This window comes from Nerophis lumbriciformis, linkage group LG11 (genome assembly GCF_033978685.3).
Source record: "Nerophis lumbriciformis linkage group LG11, RoL_Nlum_v2.1, whole genome shotgun sequence".
NCBI classification, from domain to species: domain Eukaryota; kingdom Metazoa; phylum Chordata; class Actinopteri; order Syngnathiformes; family Syngnathidae; genus Nerophis; species Nerophis lumbriciformis.
The window spans coordinates 14,678,328-14,696,663 of record NC_084558.2 but is presented as its reverse complement, the minus strand read 5'-3'; the positions used below and the strand labels follow the sequence as shown (position 1 = coordinate 14,696,663).

Sequence of the window (18,336 nt, the reverse complement as noted above, 5' to 3'; positions counted from 1 at the left end):
TGGGAGGTACTAGGATGACGGGGGGAGCAAAACAATAAAACATGTTTTAAAAAGTGCAATACATTTTCATTACATGGTCACTACTGCCTAGTTTCTCTTGTTACATTATTTTCTTTACTGTCATATTTTTATTCTTATTGTTGCTTTTTATTTTTATTCTTATTGTTATATTTTCTATTTTATTTTATACTTTTTACTTTTTAAATGTGTTCTCAATTCTGTACACTGTTGCTGGAATTGTAATTTTCCTGAGGGAACTCTTCTGAAGGAACCAATAAAGTACAATCTATCTATCTATCTATCTATCTATCTATCTATCTATCTATCTATCTATCTATCTATCTATCTATCTATCTATCTATCTATCTATCTATCTATCCATCCATCCATCCATCCATCCATCCATCCATCCATCCATCCATCCATCCATCCATCTATCTATCTATCTATCTATCTATCTATCTATCTATCTATCTATCTATCTATCTATCTATCTATCTATCTATCTATCTATCTATCTATTTTTTTTTCTCTGGAGAACATAAACTGACATAGGGTTTATTGGAACTTGGGGAAGACAAACATACTTAGGCTGATACTGTCCAGCTCGGGACTGTGAAACGAACAGGAGGCCCAGGTTTTACAAACACAAATTAAACAGGACCAGGTAAACTTACTTAAAAAGTAACCATGATGGATAAAGCACTAATCCAACACGTGTTCAGTATATAAGTGCCCAGAAAGAGATTTTGCATTGTTGTGCAGAAGTATGCTTGCTAACTTTCTGACAACTCAGAACGTGCCTTTCCTCCCGTGGTTGAAGGTTTGAAGAAAGCGGCGTGTTGCCAAAGGGCGCTCACCTGAAAAAAAAAAGCCAAACATTGTGACCAGTCAATCTGTATTCCATTTCCTGTGGTTCGGTTAAATTCTAACCAGAGTCAGGGATGAGTTGCAGATGAGGATGTGTAGGAAACCACTTAGTGACTCAGTTACTTTGAAGGGTTTGTATGCAATGTAGTACATACTGTACAGTACACATTCACATTGACACTGCATGACCTTACTAAGTTGAATACTATTCATAAAGATGGCGATGCCCTCTTGTAAGTGTGAAAAAATGATGCAAAAGGGAATAAAAATCCTGTGCTAAATGAAGCCTATCTTGTCGATTTATCAGGACTGTATGCCAGACAAAATGAATAAATACATATTTACTTTTTCTGTGGTTCTTTTGTGTTGTCGCGTACCAATGATGACACAAATGTCCATCCATCCGTCCATCCATTTTCTACCGCTTGTCCCTTTTAGGGTCGCGGGGGGTGCTGGAGCCTATCTCAGCTGCATTCGGGCGGAAGGTGGCGTACACCCTGGACAAGTGCAGGCTCATAACTTGAGAGGCTTTGGATATTTCTCAATGCCGAGAGCTCAAACCACTCCTAAACGTTTTTGTGTGTCTGTATGCGGAGTAAAACTATGGAACAAACTGGATTTACAACACAAGCAATGCCAAACTATTAATCGATTTAAACTATTATACAAACATGGGGTCTGGTTCAAATATAGAGATGAGGGTCTTTAATTTGACCTGCTGTTGTACTCTGTCTCATAGAGTTAAAATGTGCTCAATGTTTCCTTACCATTATTGCTATGTTGTCTATTACCATCAGGGGCGCCGAAAAGTGGGGGTAGAGGAGACGGATTCTAAGGGCCAATGATGGAGGGGGGCCCAGAGAGGCCCCTAATGATGATGAAATTATAATACAGAAAAAATAATGACACTGTGTTGGGGGCCCTGTAAAGATTCTTTTCATGGGGCCCAAAATCCCTAGCGGCGCCCCTGATTACCATTGTTGGTATATTCATTATTCCTACATTGTTGATACAAATGATTGTTGCAGTGTAATAATTCTTGTTACTTGTGGACTGTGGTAATGCCACCATGATACAACATTTGTACTATAATCCTTAAACAATGTAAGAGTGAAACTCATGGGAATAATCACTGAATGGAGAACTGGGGGTGGGATTAAATAAATTATCTTCTTCCCACTCCCTTTCAGGCAAAACTGGACAATCATGCATTACATACTATACATTACCTTTTGCACTATATTAATTTATATTATTATGTGTTGTCAACTTTGTACTTTTTTTTTTAATGTAATTGCCTGAAATAAATAAATAAATGAAATGAAATGAAGTCGCCACCTCATCGCAGTGACACAAATGTAGAATGTGATAATAACCATAGATCTGTGCATAGCCAGAATATAATGAACAGTAATTCTCCCTAAGTAATAATTAAACACTTTTTAAACCATTGTACAGTTTAACTGTACAATGGTTAAGAGTTATTTATGGGACTTTTTTTGCACGTTCTGTAGATGATTAATAATTATTTGTGATGTGTACAAATATACAGGCACATCTCAATTAAAAAGGATGTGGTGCACTTGTTATTTAATTTCAGGGGTTCAATTTAGCCTAAAAAGCCATTCAAGGAAATGTTGACATTCATTTGCTGATTAGAGTGTGGACCAGTAGTTCACAATCATGCACTTTTTGAGAGTTTTTCACACTCGATGCAATTCTGAATTTGGGGGTTTCATTGTCTGTAAGCTTTATTAATCACTGAAAATATGAATACATCAAGAAATACATTGAGCAGCACCGAGTTTAAAATCCTGGACTAACAGCCCTGACGCAGACAATAGAGATGGAAAAATTAACATTTAGTATTCGATAGATAGATAAATAGAATGTAGGTCGGCAATATACATCAACATGATAAGGAAATGTAAGTAAACCATCTCTACTTAAATTATGAAATGTGATTATGATATGCATAAGGATATGTAGAGATGGGAGCTGTTTTAAATAAATACCGTTTTGAAATATTTAATTCTATGCATAGTTAATGTATAGAATATAAGACTTTTGTAATATATTTTAATTTACTGAGATGTGCCTGTTCATACAGTATACTGTTATTATTAGTCCCTGTTTGCATGTTAATTTAAATGTATTTATTTATTTATTGTAAATATTATTTTACTTTTTTATTTGTTTATTTTCTGTCTCAGGGTTGAATAACTATTTCAACATTGTTAACCTTTAATTTTGCCTTTTGTTTTTTCTAACTTTTCTCTAGAATATTCTTGAATAGCGAAATCATTCAAACATTTATTCTTAATGATTTTTATTGTTTTTTGTTTTGTTTTTGTTTTTTAAAGCAATGTTAAAGGACAAGGCATGTTGTATTTTTGTGAAACCATTGAAATAAAGTCATGGAGGAACATAAATACAGTCTTGAAATATTTCATTCTATGTATAGTAAATCTATAGAATATAAGACTTTGCCTGTTAATACAGTGTGCTGTGATTGTTAGTCTCGGTTTGCACGTTAATTTCAATGTATGTTTCAATTGTAAATATTGTTTTATTATATCTGAAAAAATATTAGTTTTTGTATACCTGTAGTCACTGCTTTAAAAGTTTGTTTTTTTCTGGTCCGTGGTATTATTTTTCACAATACCATTCTTAAAAATAATAAATACATGTATATTAGTTTCATGCTTAAAAAAATACTTCAACATTGTTAACCCTTAAGTTTTGACTTTGTTTTTTTTAACCTTAGATGGAAAAGCCTTTCAGACAATTATTAATTTGCAGCGGAAGCTGTACAGTAGTTACTATGTCACTGTGTAATCATAATGGCGGGGCTGTAACGCTCGGCTGCAACGTAAATACATGACAGATTAAGAGCGACGACACAGACCAGGCCGACCAAAAAGACTCTATCGTTTTGTCACAGTTGAGTCTGCTAATGACAATGTTGTGTAAGAGCATGCATGCTGTAATTATCACAAGGACATATTTAATTGTTCAGTCAAGAACTGTTCATGCATGGTCCTCAGCTCATCTCACACTTTATTGCAATTATAGATACCGCCTGTTGATAGGGAAGAATGACTCCATAAAAGATTCCAATCAAAATCTAAGTTTGATTTGTAATTTTTTTGTTATTATTCATTACTTTCGACTTTTATTACTGGATGTAAAAATCTGCTTTGCAACCACATCATTTCTGCTGTAATATGCATGCCAGGCCAGTAATTGGCAATATCACCGCAGAAACAGAATACAAACCAACCAGACACTTATTTAGTGACAATTGTCTGAATTAGAAATGTGACGTTCGTGAACGAGTCGAGTCTTTGGATTTGCCTCTTTTTTTAAGTGAAACAATTCGTCATTGCGAGGCGTTTTTGTGAGCAATTTGACTACAAATTTGCAGGCATGTGCACGCCACCCGATTGGACTGAAATAGTTCAGGTGTAAACAAACACCAAGTAAGGTAGTAAAATGTTGAATTCACATTTTTATCTTGTCCTAATTTTGAGTCCAGTTGTATTATATATTTATTTAATATACCGTATTTTTCGGACTATAAGTCGCAGTTTTTTTTTTACAGTTTGTCCGTGCTCCAGTGCGGCTTATATATGTTTTTTTCCTTTTTTATTATGCATTTTCGGCAGGTGCGACTTATACTCCGGTGCGGCTTATACTCCGAAAAATACGGTACATGCAGACATATTATTTGTATATTTTTGTGTACTTGTGATCCAAAATATTTTAGGCGAGGAAATATTTTAAAAGGTGGTCTTATTGTCATTATATATGGGAGATGGGATAAAGGAGTGCCTTATGGAATGTTTACAATGAAATTCAGCGCCGCCCTGTCAGTAGTTTGCATGGCTGCAGTTGTAGTGACCCCAAGATGCAGGAACCAGGAGAGTGGGGAGCAGGTAAGATGATTTTAATATAATTAACAGAGGAGAAAGCAGTCTTGCATGCAACATTTCACAAACGTAAATCAATCCTCGAGCACTGAGGAGCCCGCGAGGCAAGCATAAATAGCCGCCTGGTAATTACCACCAGGTGTGGCAAGGCTGCCTAGTCAGCAGCAGGTGAGGGGAAAACAGCGCTCAGCGGAGACATGCAGAAAATGGAAATCAAAATAAGAGCTGATAGAAAATAAACACAACAAGGAAGCTGAGATAGGCTCCAGCGCCCCCCGCGACCCCAAAAGGGAATAAGCGGTAGAAAATGGATGGATGGATGGATGGAAGCACAAACAGAAATTTTGTGACAGATCGTCACACGCCTCTCCCTATACACATATCATACGCTGTACATAGGGCCCCGTAATCTGTTGGGGTCCCCGTTTTGCATGAAGATAAAATATAAATTAATGAATTACAGTACGCTTCATATTACATTTTAGGAATAAAATGTATTCCTAGCCCCTTCCTGCCCTGTCACTGATATGAATATAATGGCAAATTTCCCGAGAAGTACTCACTGTCACTTGTGGCATGCAGCTAGTCTCGCATGTCACACATACAGTTTGAGCTCCAATTGAAAAAGGTTTACAAATGTATGCTTTAATTATGTTACATTTGTTATTTTGCACACAAACAAATTTTTATATCATGAATTTATTTTAGCAGAAAATATGCATCAAATTTAACTCAACAACGTTCCATTGGATGAAAGAAAATGTGATGTGAGGAGCCGACCCAGCAGCAGAAATATATTTAAGGGGGAGCATCACATTTCTTCGGGGGGACCCCTGCCAAAAATGTATATTCTCTGCGCTGTATGAATAATGGGTTTCAGCCTCGACAAAAGTCCATATTTTAGTGAGGGTTTGTACACTTTGAACACAACAAAGTGCTATACAGTACTGCATATCAAACAACCATGACATTGGAGTGATGGGTCAAATTTCTCTGTTGGATCAACACATGCCCAAACACACACACAGAAGTCACAAACATCCTTAACTTTAACAACTTTATTGCCACAATAAACATTTAAAACAGTAACAAAAAAACACCCACATTAACATCGGCAAGGAGCTGAAGAGAAATCATTAGACGGAGAGAGACGGAAGGAGGCGGGGTGCGTCTGTGTGCTCTTGTGCTGTTGATAGTGTCATTTCCTTCCCTGTGAAATAGGTCTGCTCTGGCATTTTTCCCCAGAAAATTCTGATCTCATCACAATTAAAACTTGTTGTAGTACAAAATCTGCCCCGTCAATTCTGTCATAATCGTGAGTGAAGTTCATGTACGCCTCACAATTATTATTATTTATTTTTTAAACTACACAAACTTAAACTTGTCAAAAGATAAAAAAAACACAGCGTCATAAAATAATTGAGAACCACTGGTCTATGGACATTATAACAGATAACAATGCAAATACTAATACTTCCTACTCAAGCTTGCTTTTGATTTGTTAATTATTGTTAATAATCACAAAAAGACACCAAACAAATATTTCAGGCAAACAATCAACAACTTCACAAGTGAACAATTTAACAATACAAATATACAACAATGTGAGATAATGCATAGTAATAATGTTAACAAAATAATACGTATACCATCCCTTTTGTTTGAGCTAAATTGAGCAAAATACCAAAATAAAAGCAAAATCTACTCAGCAGTTCACTGTATCCACAATGTAACTAAATGAACAAGTTACAACTGGAAGCATGTGATGCATTACATTGTAATTGTATTGCATGCATGTTCGAAATAAACTGAACTGAACTGAACAAGGGCAGCACGGTGGCAGAGGGGTTAGTGCGTCTGCCTCACAATACGAAGGTGTTGAGTAGTCTGGGGTTCAATCCCAGGCTCGGGATCTTTCTGTGTGGAGTTTGCATGTTCTCCCCGTGACTGCGTGGGTTCCCTCCGGGTACTCCGGCTTCCTCCCACCTCCAAAAAACATGCACCTGGGGATAGGTTGATTGGCAACACTAAATTGGCCCTAGTGTGTGAATGTGAGTGTGAATGTTGTCTGTCTATCTGTGTTGGCCCTACGATGAGGTGGCGACTTGTCCAGGGTGTACCCCGCCTTCCGCCCGATTGTAGCTGAGATAGGCTCCAGCGCCCCCCGCGGCCCCGAAGGGAATAAGCGGTAGCAAATGGATGGATGGATGGAACTGAACAACACAACCAAAAAACCCGAAATGTGTGATAAATAAACAGAAGAGAATTGAAAAATAGCAACCTCTTCAGGTTAGTGTTGATCCTATACTGATATTCTGCCCTCGGTATCGATACAATATTTGGATCATTATTCTATTTCATCATTTTTTATTATTGCCTTGTCCAATTACTCCTTTACAAGTTTCATCGGTTTCCAGCAGGCCTGGGCAAAAAAAAAAAATCGATTTTATCGAAAAATTCTAGTTTTTCGTTGCAGACAATTAAAAAAAAACAACAACTGTTTTTCTCCTTTTGATGCGTAATTTTTTGTCTGCAGGAGCCTCCGTAGCTTGCAACCTCCCCCTTACTTCCTTAGCGGAGATTCACGCGCATAGCAAAACATGGCTAATGCTAATGCTAACGAGAGCGAGGCGTTCGTTTCCAAAGAAAAGTGTTTTTCAGTGGTTTGGATTTGCAGCAACACACCTGACTGCACGCTGCCTAGTAGAGATGCGCGGTTTGCGGACACAACCGCGGATTCGGCGGATTATCCGCGGATCGGGCGGATGAAATTTAAATAAATAAGATTTTATCCGCGCCGCGGGTCGGGTCAGGCGGATTAATGAGATTTTTTTTATTTTATTTTTATTTTTTTGCAGGTGGCAGTTAAACCAATTCGGAAATATATATACATAGTTAAATGTTGTTAGCCACATACGAAAAACGAGCAGCACTCTTTGAAACAGGCAATTATTTATCAGCAGGCACCTGCAGCACGCCACATCAGAAGAAGAAAAAAAAAATGGCAACACCGGCAGCAAACGTGGTACGCGACAAACTAAAAAAGGGAATACTAAAGACCAGGGAAAAAAAAGGCCAGAAAAGTTCAGCGTGGACTCGTTTTTATGAGGTTGTAAATCAGGATGACAGCAATGCTGGCTACGTGAGTTGCAAGAGCTGCGACGCTGTGTACGTCTACGACAGTCATAAAACCGGGACATCGAACATGGTGCATGGTGCGAACAAAGGACTTCTTTCATTTAAGGTTTGTGATAAACCATCAAACTCATTCGTTAAAAGGACTCTATAGTAATATAAAGCGAATTTTTCTGGACATTATCATGCAAGAAAAGTTTATTTTTGGGACCGCGATCACCGCGTAATGATTTTTAAAGGTTGCATTACAAACATTTAACTGTCCCATGTGATCAGCCAGTGCGATTGGAAGTCCATGCTCAATTATTGCCTCCGTAAATAAAACTTCGGCATTTATCACATCCAAAGAATCTGTTTGGGCGACGAAAAACGTTGAAAGTTTTCCACTTGTATCGCTAGCAACGGCATTAGACTTGTGTTTTTTTGTCCCAACGTGGTCTTTTACATCGCTAATTCCTCCGTGTCCGATCGAAAAATCTTGTCTGCACAAGGTGCAATTCGCGTAGTTTTCACCCTTTTTTTTTTTTAATTAATGAAAAACCCGGAATAGGTTGATGAAAACCGTACGAATTACGGGAAAATCGGAGTAGTTGGCAGGTGCCTCACTAATGCCTTGCATCGTCTATATTAGATATAACGGGCGGGTGCGGGCGGATGGCGGGCGGATGCAGTTCTATTCAAACGTTACATCGGGTGGATGGCGGATGGTTGACGACTTTCTGATGCGGTTGCGGATGAAATATTTGCCTATCCGCGCATCTCTACTGCCTAGTTTGTTTGAAAAAAGGCAGCAGCACAACAAACTTATTCCAGCATCTCATATCTAAGCGTTAAGCCGAGAGCGGGAAATGCAAGTTTTTACGAGGCGAACAAGACCGTAGCAACCAACAACAAACTCCCATTCAAAATCAGAATCATTGAAACCATGTATCGTAAGAAAGAAGCTCAGTGGAAAACCATCACTGAAGCATTCGCTCTGCACTTAGCTAAATATGTGGTGCCCATGATAGAGTGGAAAAGCCTGTTTTTTATCCAATCATTAAAACTACTGAGTCTTTTATTCAAGACAGAAGATTTAAGTTTGTACTTTATCGATCTCAAAATGTGAGTTTTTTTTATTTGCGTGCAATGATATGCTGCACTTTTCTTTGCAGAAGTACTAAGACAGAAGTTATGCAATCCCCAGGAAGCTCTATATTGAATATTGTATCAGATTATGCATATTGATCCACATATGAGCAAAAAGATCACAGCAAATATGCCAGAATTAGCTACAACAGATAGAATTAATCTGATTCACTTGGTTATTTTTTTTTTATTAGTTCGGTTCTAAAAACAACCCACTTTGCAGCCCTTTAAGACACTTGTGATTTAGGGCTATATAAATAAACATTGATTGATTGATTGACTTTATAAAAAATTATTTTGCTAATACTATTAAGATAAGTACTGTCATTTCAAACTACCGTATTTTTCGGACTATAAGTCACAGTTTTTTTCATAGTTTGGCCGGGCTCCAGTGTGACTTATATATGTTTTTTTCCTTCTTTATTATGCATTTTCGACTTATACTCCGGTGCGACTTATACTCCGAAAAATACGGTACTAGTTTTTGATCCAAAAAAAAAGCAACACTTGTTTTGAATAATCTCTGACATTTGTATTCAATTGTTTCTTTAAAAAGTAAAGTAAAAAAAAAATCGTTAATCGAATGTTTTGAGAAAAAATCTGAGATTTTATTTTGAGGCCATGTTGCCCAGGCTTAGATTTCAAGCGTCTTATTGTTGTTGTTTTTTTTTAATATTTATGAGACAAATACACAAAATGCGGTGCAAAATATAACGCAAATACATGTACCATGCAATAATGACAAGTATAAATAAATAAAAATGGTATATTACAAAACAAAGAGAGAAAAGACAAACAAGAATTGAAAAAATATGTAATTATAAATAAATCAAATTACAATTATTGAGTATAACAATGCATGGGTTATTAGCATGTATGCATCTGCTAAACAGATATTATATTAAATATTAAACAGATTCTGTTTAATATTTATTGTATATTCTAGGTTGCAAATTTGAATTACCTTTTGTTTATGCATTGAATTGTATAAAAGCATCAACTCTGTTTATTATAACTTCTTCTGCTTTAGATGTTTTGGAGCAAACTTCCACCTTCTGGGTCTAAAATGTTGTGTCTAAAACCTTCGCATTCTTAAGTTTCTTAAATGTTCCTGCAGGCTCGTCGGGGATGAAGAAAACATGTTTTATTCAGATAAATGCAAATTGGAACAACCATGGGAGCTGGTATTCATATTCTTCCTTATTATACATGCAAAAAGAAGTCGAGCGCATAGTGTTACTGATCAGCACACAGCTGTGGGTCTTACACACGCTTTCTCTCTCTCACACACACACACACACACACACACACACACACACACACTTACTAGTTATCATTTGGAATGGGGACCAAGTTTTTGATCATCACTTGTGGGGACCACCCTTTCTACAGGTTGTGGAGGCACAAAATTTTTTTAGGTAGAATGGCCACTGCCCAGTTAGCTCATACACGTCTTTAAATCTCTGGATTGATGAAGTAATGTGCTGATCATTCTTACTGGGGACCCTGGGGAAAAAGAGTTAATATGGTTCATGGGGACCAAATTTAAATCATTTTGCATAATTCACACAAATGTGTACGTGACTACTGAGGACCATTAAAAAAAAAAAAGTTCAAATTAATTATGACATGATCTTCAGAATACAGCACTACAGCTGTCCTCTTATAGGAAGTTTCACCACTTAAATGTGAAAGCAAATCCTGCATCTTCGTGGGTATTTGTTCTGTTGTGTATTATGTTGTGTTACGGTGCGGATGTTCTCCCGAAATGCGTTTGTCATTCTTGTTTGGCGTGGGTTCACAGTGTGGCGCATATTTGCAACAGTGTTAAAGTTGTTTATACGGCCACCCTCAGTGTGACCTGTATGGCTGTTGACCAAGTATGGTTTGCATTCACTTGTGTGTGTGTGAAAAGCCTTAGATATTATGTGACTGGGCCGGCACGCAAAGGCAGTGCCTTTAAGGTTTAACGGCGCTCTGAACTTCTCCTTACGTCCGTGTACACAGCGGCGTTTTTAAAAAGTCATACATTTTACTTTTTGAAACCGATAATTTCCGATATTACATTTTAAAGCATTTATCGGCCGATTATATGGCAGTCCTAAATATGTCTCATCAAAAACGGTAGTTATACCAAAGACTATAAAAATGGGACCCATTACCTTCCTGCTTGGCACTCAGCATCAAGGGTTGGAATTGGGGGTTAAATCACCAAAAATGATTCCCGGGTGCGGCCACCGTCGCTGCTCACTACTCCCCTCACCTCCCAGGGGGTGATCAAGGGTGATGGGTCAAATGCAGAGAATGATTTTGCCACACCTAGTGTGTGTGTGACAATTATTGGTACTTTAACTTTATTATTAAAAGGCATGTTAAAAATAGTGTTTTTATTGACTGTGAGGGGCACCAATTGATTGTAATTAGTGTCAATGATGGGAGATACGAGGTTTCCATCAATTAAGCTCGTAATTTGAGGCGCTGCTCTAGTATTATGTTGCACTTCAATAACAAAAGGATGCAAGTCATATTTCTGAGTTTTTTTTAATTCCATTTTCAGGTTTGTTTCACAAAAAAAATGTGACAACGACAATCATAAATAGACATTTACGAAAAAATAGTTCTGATCGCAAGAGATACTCAAGTTATAAAATATTTCACAAGCTGTAAACATGTCCACTCGACGCCGATGCACGATGACGTCACAGTCAAAAGTTCTCCTTTTTTTTTTTTTTGTGGCGTGTGTCCATGGCAACGGAGCCGCGTCGTCCCAAAAGGGGCTAACAGATGACGCACCTGTCCTTGTCCTTGCCGTGTCCGCCCCCCACCGCCTTCTCCTTGATGTACATGAGGTCGCTGTGCACGCTGGGCCTGCGCGCGCACGGCGTGACCATCCCGTACGCCTCCCCCCCACCCCCCGACTCCTTCACCTTCTTGCTCTTCAGCGACTTCCGGTGCAGCATGTCGCAGTACTGCGCCGACACCTTCCGGTGGAGGTCCGGGCTCATCTCGTGCGGCAGCTTGGCCAGGGCGAACAAGGCGCGGAACATCTTGTCCACGTTCTCGTTGCGCTTGGCGGAGATCTCGAAGTAGGCGCACTTGTCCTCTCCCGCCACCAGCTGCTCGATCTCCTCGCGCTGCACCTCGCGGGAGAACTCGCGGTCGCCCTTGTTGCCGCACACCACCAGCGGCACGTCCACGTGCTCCTTCATCTTGCTCTTCAGGCACGACTTGGTCTCGTGGATCTGACGCTTGAGACGCTGCACCTCGCGGAAGGAGTCGCGGTTGTCCAGACTGAAGACCAGGATGAAGACGTCGCCTGTGAGAATGGATGGATATGTAAATAATTCCTCAAATAAGGTTATATTTTAAGGGATTTTCTACGTTTGACCAAGATTGTGATGATAAATTGAAATGATTAAATCAATGATAGAACTTGGGTTTCCTTTTGTACTTTTTTTTTTTTGTCAATTGAACACACCCCATGAATTGATTAACGTGGACCCCGACTCAAACAAGTTGAAAAAGGTATCCGGGTGTTACCATTTAGTGGTCAATTGTAGGGAATATGTACTGTACTGTGCACTCTACTCATAAAAAGTTTCAATCAATCAATCAGGTTGACGCTCACCTGTCAGGATGGACAGCCTCCTCATGGCGGGGAAAGGGTGGTTGCCAGACGTGTCCAGGATGTCCAGCTGGTACACGTCCCCCTTGATGCTGTACAATTTCCGGTGAAAGTCCTCGATGGTGGGCGTGTACTGCTCGTCGAACCTGCCGGTAAGAAAGCGCGACACGATGGCCGTTTTCCCGACCTTCGTGGAGCCGAGGATGACCATCCTGTAGGAGTTTTTCGCCGGGATGTCATAGTCGCTCTCGGACGGGGACATCTTCTTAATCATAGCGGCCGTGCGACCAGAGAAGATACCTTCTTTCTTTTTTCTTTCTTTTTTTTTGGTGAAGAGAAGAGGACTTATTCTGGTGCGCTTGGAGGTTTTCTTGTGCGCGCTGGAGGGACTGAAGATGTATTTAAAAGCCCGGGCGGGCTCCGCCTCCTGTGACGTCACGGTTGCGTCAGCCTGCTCTCCGATTCTAGTAACTTCGAAGATACGGACATGTTTGGCACCCGTCCGATACCAGTACAGTCAGTATTGCCCAAAACACGAGACTGATGGGCCAAAAGATTGAATCATTTCAATGTATTATTACAATCTTAGTAAAATGTAGAAAAGCCCTTAAAATATTAATCTTATTTGAGGAATGTATTTGTTCTTTTTCCATATTTTTTATTTTGTATTATTATTTAAAACAAATCCATCTATATTGTGTCTTACTTGTTTTTAAATCTTTACATAAAATGTTGATTGCTTAACTTTGTTAATATTTTAAATATTGAAATGTATTGTAAGGTAACCTACTCAGGAAACCTTAACTCAGAACACTCGTATCTCCCATCATTGACACTAATTACAATCAATTGGTGCCCCTCACAGTCAATAAAAACACTATTTTTAACATGCCTTTTAATAATAAAGCTAAAGTTAAAGTACCAATGATTGTCACACACACACCAGGTGTGACGAAATTATTCTCTGCATTTGACCCATCACCCTTGATCACCCCCTGGGAGGTGAGGGGAGCAGTGAGCAGCAGCGGTGGCTGCGCCTGGGAATCATTTTTGGTGATTTAACCCCCAATTCCAACCCTTGATGGTGAGTGTCAAGCAGGGAGGTAGTGGGTCCCATTTTTATAGTCTTTGGGGTTTGAACTCACAACCTACCGATCTCAAGGCGGACACTCTAACCACTAGTGATTTAGTATGTCTGTCAATTGAAAAAAAAAAGTGCAAAAGGAAACCCAAGTTCTATCATTGGTTTAATCATTTCAATGTATTATTACAATCTTGGTCAAACGTAGAAAAGCCCTTAAAATATAACCTTATTTGAGGAATTAATTGTTTTCTTTTTACATATTTTCTTATTTTTTATCCATCCATCCATATTCTACCGCTTATCCCTTTCGGGGTCGAGGGAGGGTCGCTGCAGCCTATCTCAGCTGCATTCAGGCGGAAGGCGGTGTACACCCTGGACAAGTCGCCACCTTTTTTATGTATTCATTATTATTTTGTGTATCTTTTTATATTGTGTCTTACTTGTTTTTAAACCTTTACATAACATGTTGATTGCTTAACCTTGTTAAAGTTTAAAACATTGAAATGTATTGGAAGTGCTTTAATATGTCTGCATATTTCAATGTGTACTGTTTGTGTGTTCAATTGGAAAAAAAAGTACAAAAGGGCAAAAGGAAACCCAAGTTCTATCATTGGTTTAATCATTTCAATTTATTATTACAATATTGGTAAAACATAGAAAAGCCCTTAAAATATTAACCTTATTTGAGGAATATTTTTTTTCTTTTTACATATTTTCTTATTTATTATTTGTATCTATTTATATTGTCTTTTACTTTCTTTTAAACCTTAACATAAAATGTTGATCGCTTAACCTTGTTAATGTTTGAAATATTGAAATGTTTTGGAAGTGCTTTAATGTCTGCATATTTCAATGTGTACTGTTTGTGTGGTCAATTGGAAAAAAGTAATGGGCTGACCAAAAGTGATACCACTTACGCTGCTGATGGGGTCGACATATGGACTGACTCGTCCACACCAATTTAAGGGCAAAGCAGAATTTTGCACAGACACACGTACTGGAGGTCTTAGTCCACTCAATGTTAATAATTGGCCCAACTTCCGTCGTTTTATTTTTTGTTGTTGTTTATTAAGAACCAAGCGAGTGAATATTTTGCCTTTCTTCCCAAGCTGTTGCAATAATCGGTGAACTTTAACGTTTAGTGAAAAACGAAAAAAACAAAAAACAAAAAAAACACCACTTTGCTCTCTTAAGGGTATATTTTCTGAGGAAAAATAACATCTTGAATTCAAATGTTACTATATTTCCATTATTCCACACCAAACTCACCTGCCCATGCATTTGTGCACATTGAACTGTCCCAAAACTTTTGTTCAAGTACTGAAGTCACAAAGCTGCACTTATTAAAATGACCAAAGGGGGGCACTAGAGGCAAAACCAATGCACTTATTAAAACATGCTTACTGTTTCAACCATTGTCATTGTTTAAAAATATGTGCATTTTGAGGACATGCAGTATAATATTTTTAATGAGATGCAAAAACATTTTTAACATTTTGTTGTATACTTTTCATTTCTGTAACGGCCTTCATTTTTTTTTATTGTACTGTATACATACTGTTTATTGTCTTTTTGCCCCCCTCTCTGAGATGATGTTGTCTTTGTAAAACATTTTCAAAACATCTTGAATAAACTTGCTGGAGAAATAATGTTTACTATTGTTATGAGAGTGGAGAAATGATGAAAAATGCCTCATGAGGACACAGCTGATACTGTAAATACATTGTGTACACTTCACTGACACTATGGATGACATAACAACCAGTCACATTATTTTGCTTATCCGCCCAACCACTCCACAGAGGACGCCATCTCCTCTGCACTCCACCTGAGGTTAGAACATCTGGAAGGAAAGGACACACACGTGCGGATGTTGTTTCTGGACTTCAGCTCGGCGTTCAACACCATCATCCCGCTGTACTTGGTGAGCAAACCTTGGATTCAGTACCCCCCTTTGCAACTGGCTGCTTGACTTCCTCACAGACACACCCCAATCTGTGAGAGTGGGCAACAACACCTCCAGTGCCATCTCCCTGAGCAGGGCTGCGTCCTGAGTCCGCCGCTGTTCACGTTGATGACCCATGACTGCTGCGCCAGGTCCATTACTAACCACATTGTGAAGTATGCAGACGACACAACAGTAGTGGGCCTCATCCGTGACAACAACGATATAGACTATAGGGAGGTGAAACATCTGGTTGACTGGTCCTGAACGTCGACAAGACCAAGGAGATCATCGTCGACTTAAGGAGGCACCAGTCCAGCCACACTCCACTCTTCATCAACGGCACAGCAGTGGAGATGGTAAGCAGCACCTGCTCCTGGGGGTGCAGATAACTGACAATATGACCTGGTCTCTACACACTGTGCTGTGCTCTTGTAAAAAAAGCTCAGCAGCGCATGCACTTTTGTGTCGGATGCAAACAGCACAGCTCCCTCCCCCCATTCTCACCACATTCTACAGAGGCACTATAGAGAGCCTACTGACCAACTGCATCTCTGTCTGGACTGGAGCCTGTAGTGCCTCAGACTGGAAGTCTCTGCAGAGAGTGCTGAGGACGGCGGAAAAGATCATAAGGACTCCTCTTCCTCCTATCCAGGAGATCACAAAAAGCCGCTGCCTGACCAGGGCTCAGAAAATCTGCAGAGACTCCTCCCACTCTCACCAAGGACTGTTTTCACTGCTGGACTCTAGAAAGAGGTTCCGCAGCCTCTGTAGCAGAACCTCCAGGTTCTGTAACAGCTTCTTCCCTCAGGCCATAAGACTCTTGAACGCATCATAATAATCCCCTCAATTCCCCCCCAAAACGGATTAACTCGCTGGAATATAAAGACAATATAACATACATCCATAAACGTGGAGGCAAATGCAAAGGTGCAATATATTTATCTGTACAGTAATATATATATTTATATCTGCACCTTATTGCGCTTTTATCCTGCACTACAACGAGCTAATGCAACGACAGTTCGTTCTTCTCTGTAAAGTTCAAATTTGAATGACAATAAAAAGAAGTCTAAGTCTAAGTCTAGAGAGGAATGTGCAAAATTACCCAAAGATAGGTGTGCCAAGCTTGTGGCATCGTAATCAAAAAGACTTGAGGCTGGAGTTGCTTCCAAAGGTGCATCAACAAAGTATTGCGCAAAGGCTGTGAATACTTATGTACATGTGTACATTTTAGTTTGTATTGTTAATACATATGCAAAAATTATAAAATAAAAACTTCACATTGTCATTATGGGGTTGGTCTGTAGAATTGAGGGAAACAATGTTGTATTCCTTATTGGAATAAGACTGTCACATAACAAAATGTGGAAAAAGTGAAACGCTCCGAATCCTTTCTAGATGCACTATAGTGTCAAAGTACATGCAAATAGGGGAATATGTGCATCATAGATATTATGCCACCATGTATTTCCAAGCATTACCACTCACCATACGCGTACAATTTCTGAGATATTGCGATTTCCTCTTTAAAAGAAAAATGTCAATGACACAATTTAAAACTCCTATTTAAATTTGTCGATCTTAACCACTAGAAGGAAATTAGATTTATTTTTCTTGTGTGGGTCAGGTTGTACGCATGTTGTGACCGAGTGGGCAGAACGACCTCGGCCCTGCACTGAGTCTTTTGGCTCATTGGTGTTCCCAACATTCCTAAGTAGGACTGTCCTCGCAGTGATCAAGTCATATTGTCCTGATCACTGTTCTAAGTACTGCAGTCTGCGTCACAGTTGGCCTCCTCAAAGCTTTTCTTCATGGCTTTTCCTAAAGATCTTATTGACAACTGCTACATGCATGAAATGAACAGCCTATTCTGTTTTTTTTTTTCTCATGTACATACGATGAATCCAATATATTCATATACGGCCACTCAAATCTTAGAATAATTGGTCTTAAAGGTATTTTAAGCTCAATTCTCTTTGAGTGTCTCAAATTTTATTTTCACACTGTAAAAAATGACTATAGAAATTACAGAAAGCAATTGTTAAATATCAACAGTAAAACACAGTAAAATCTAAAATAGTTAATCACTGTAGTAAATGCAGTGCATTCCTGCAAATCAAGAAAGAATATATTATCTAAATTCTAATGGTCTGGTAACATATGAGTTAACTGTGAAAATGTAAAACAATTGTAAAATGCATTTGCAGATACTGTAATGTCACAAGCATGCAAATACTCTAAAATGTACGGTATTATTTTATCTGAATTAAAGACTTTGCAGATTGTACAGTTGAATTTACAGCATAGGACCGTTAACCATTCAGCAAAACCATACCTTAATTTCCACAGAAAGAAAAAGTTAAACATATGGTATCTTTTACTGTACAACATTTTGTTGTTGTTGAGAAAAACATACTTAATTTTAGTGTAACTAAGGCCCCAGATAACTTGTTTCTGTTGACCTGTGCAGCTGTGCTGTACTTGGACATTAAAGTAATATTGTTGCTGGATCCAACTTCGACAGTTTAGTCTGTAGTATTTCATTGTTTGGTAAAACGATGCAGAGCAGCTGTCTACTACAGGCTGAACACTGGTACCTATTATTTTGCATGCA

The 18,336-nt window shown here is 38.7% G+C and overlaps 2 protein-coding genes across 2 annotated transcripts in view; both read right to left on the bottom strand.

Annotated features, from left to right (window-relative positions):
* Positions 1-475: 475 nt before the first annotated feature.
* The window catches only part of pemt (phosphatidylethanolamine N-methyltransferase), a 105,577-nt gene continuing 87,716 nt past the window's right edge, over positions 476-18,336 (bottom strand). Inside the window, exon 8 of the mRNA XM_061967261.2 lies at positions 476-860. Within this exon, the coding sequence (XP_061823245.1) occupies positions 857-860 (4 nt within the window). The 3' untranslated portion in view covers positions 476-856. The remainder of the gene's footprint in view (positions 861-18,336) is intronic.
* On the bottom strand, positions 11,591-13,090 carry rasd1 (RAS, dexamethasone-induced 1). The gene is made up of 2 exons (XM_061967259.2): positions 12,694-13,090; positions 11,591-12,381 (listed from the first exon to the last, which is right to left on the bottom strand). Exons 1-2 carry the CDS (start codon positions 12,962-12,964, stop codon positions 11,843-11,845), a joined length of 810 nt encoding a protein of 269 aa, XP_061823243.1. The 5' UTR covers positions 12,965-13,090; the 3' UTR covers positions 11,591-11,842.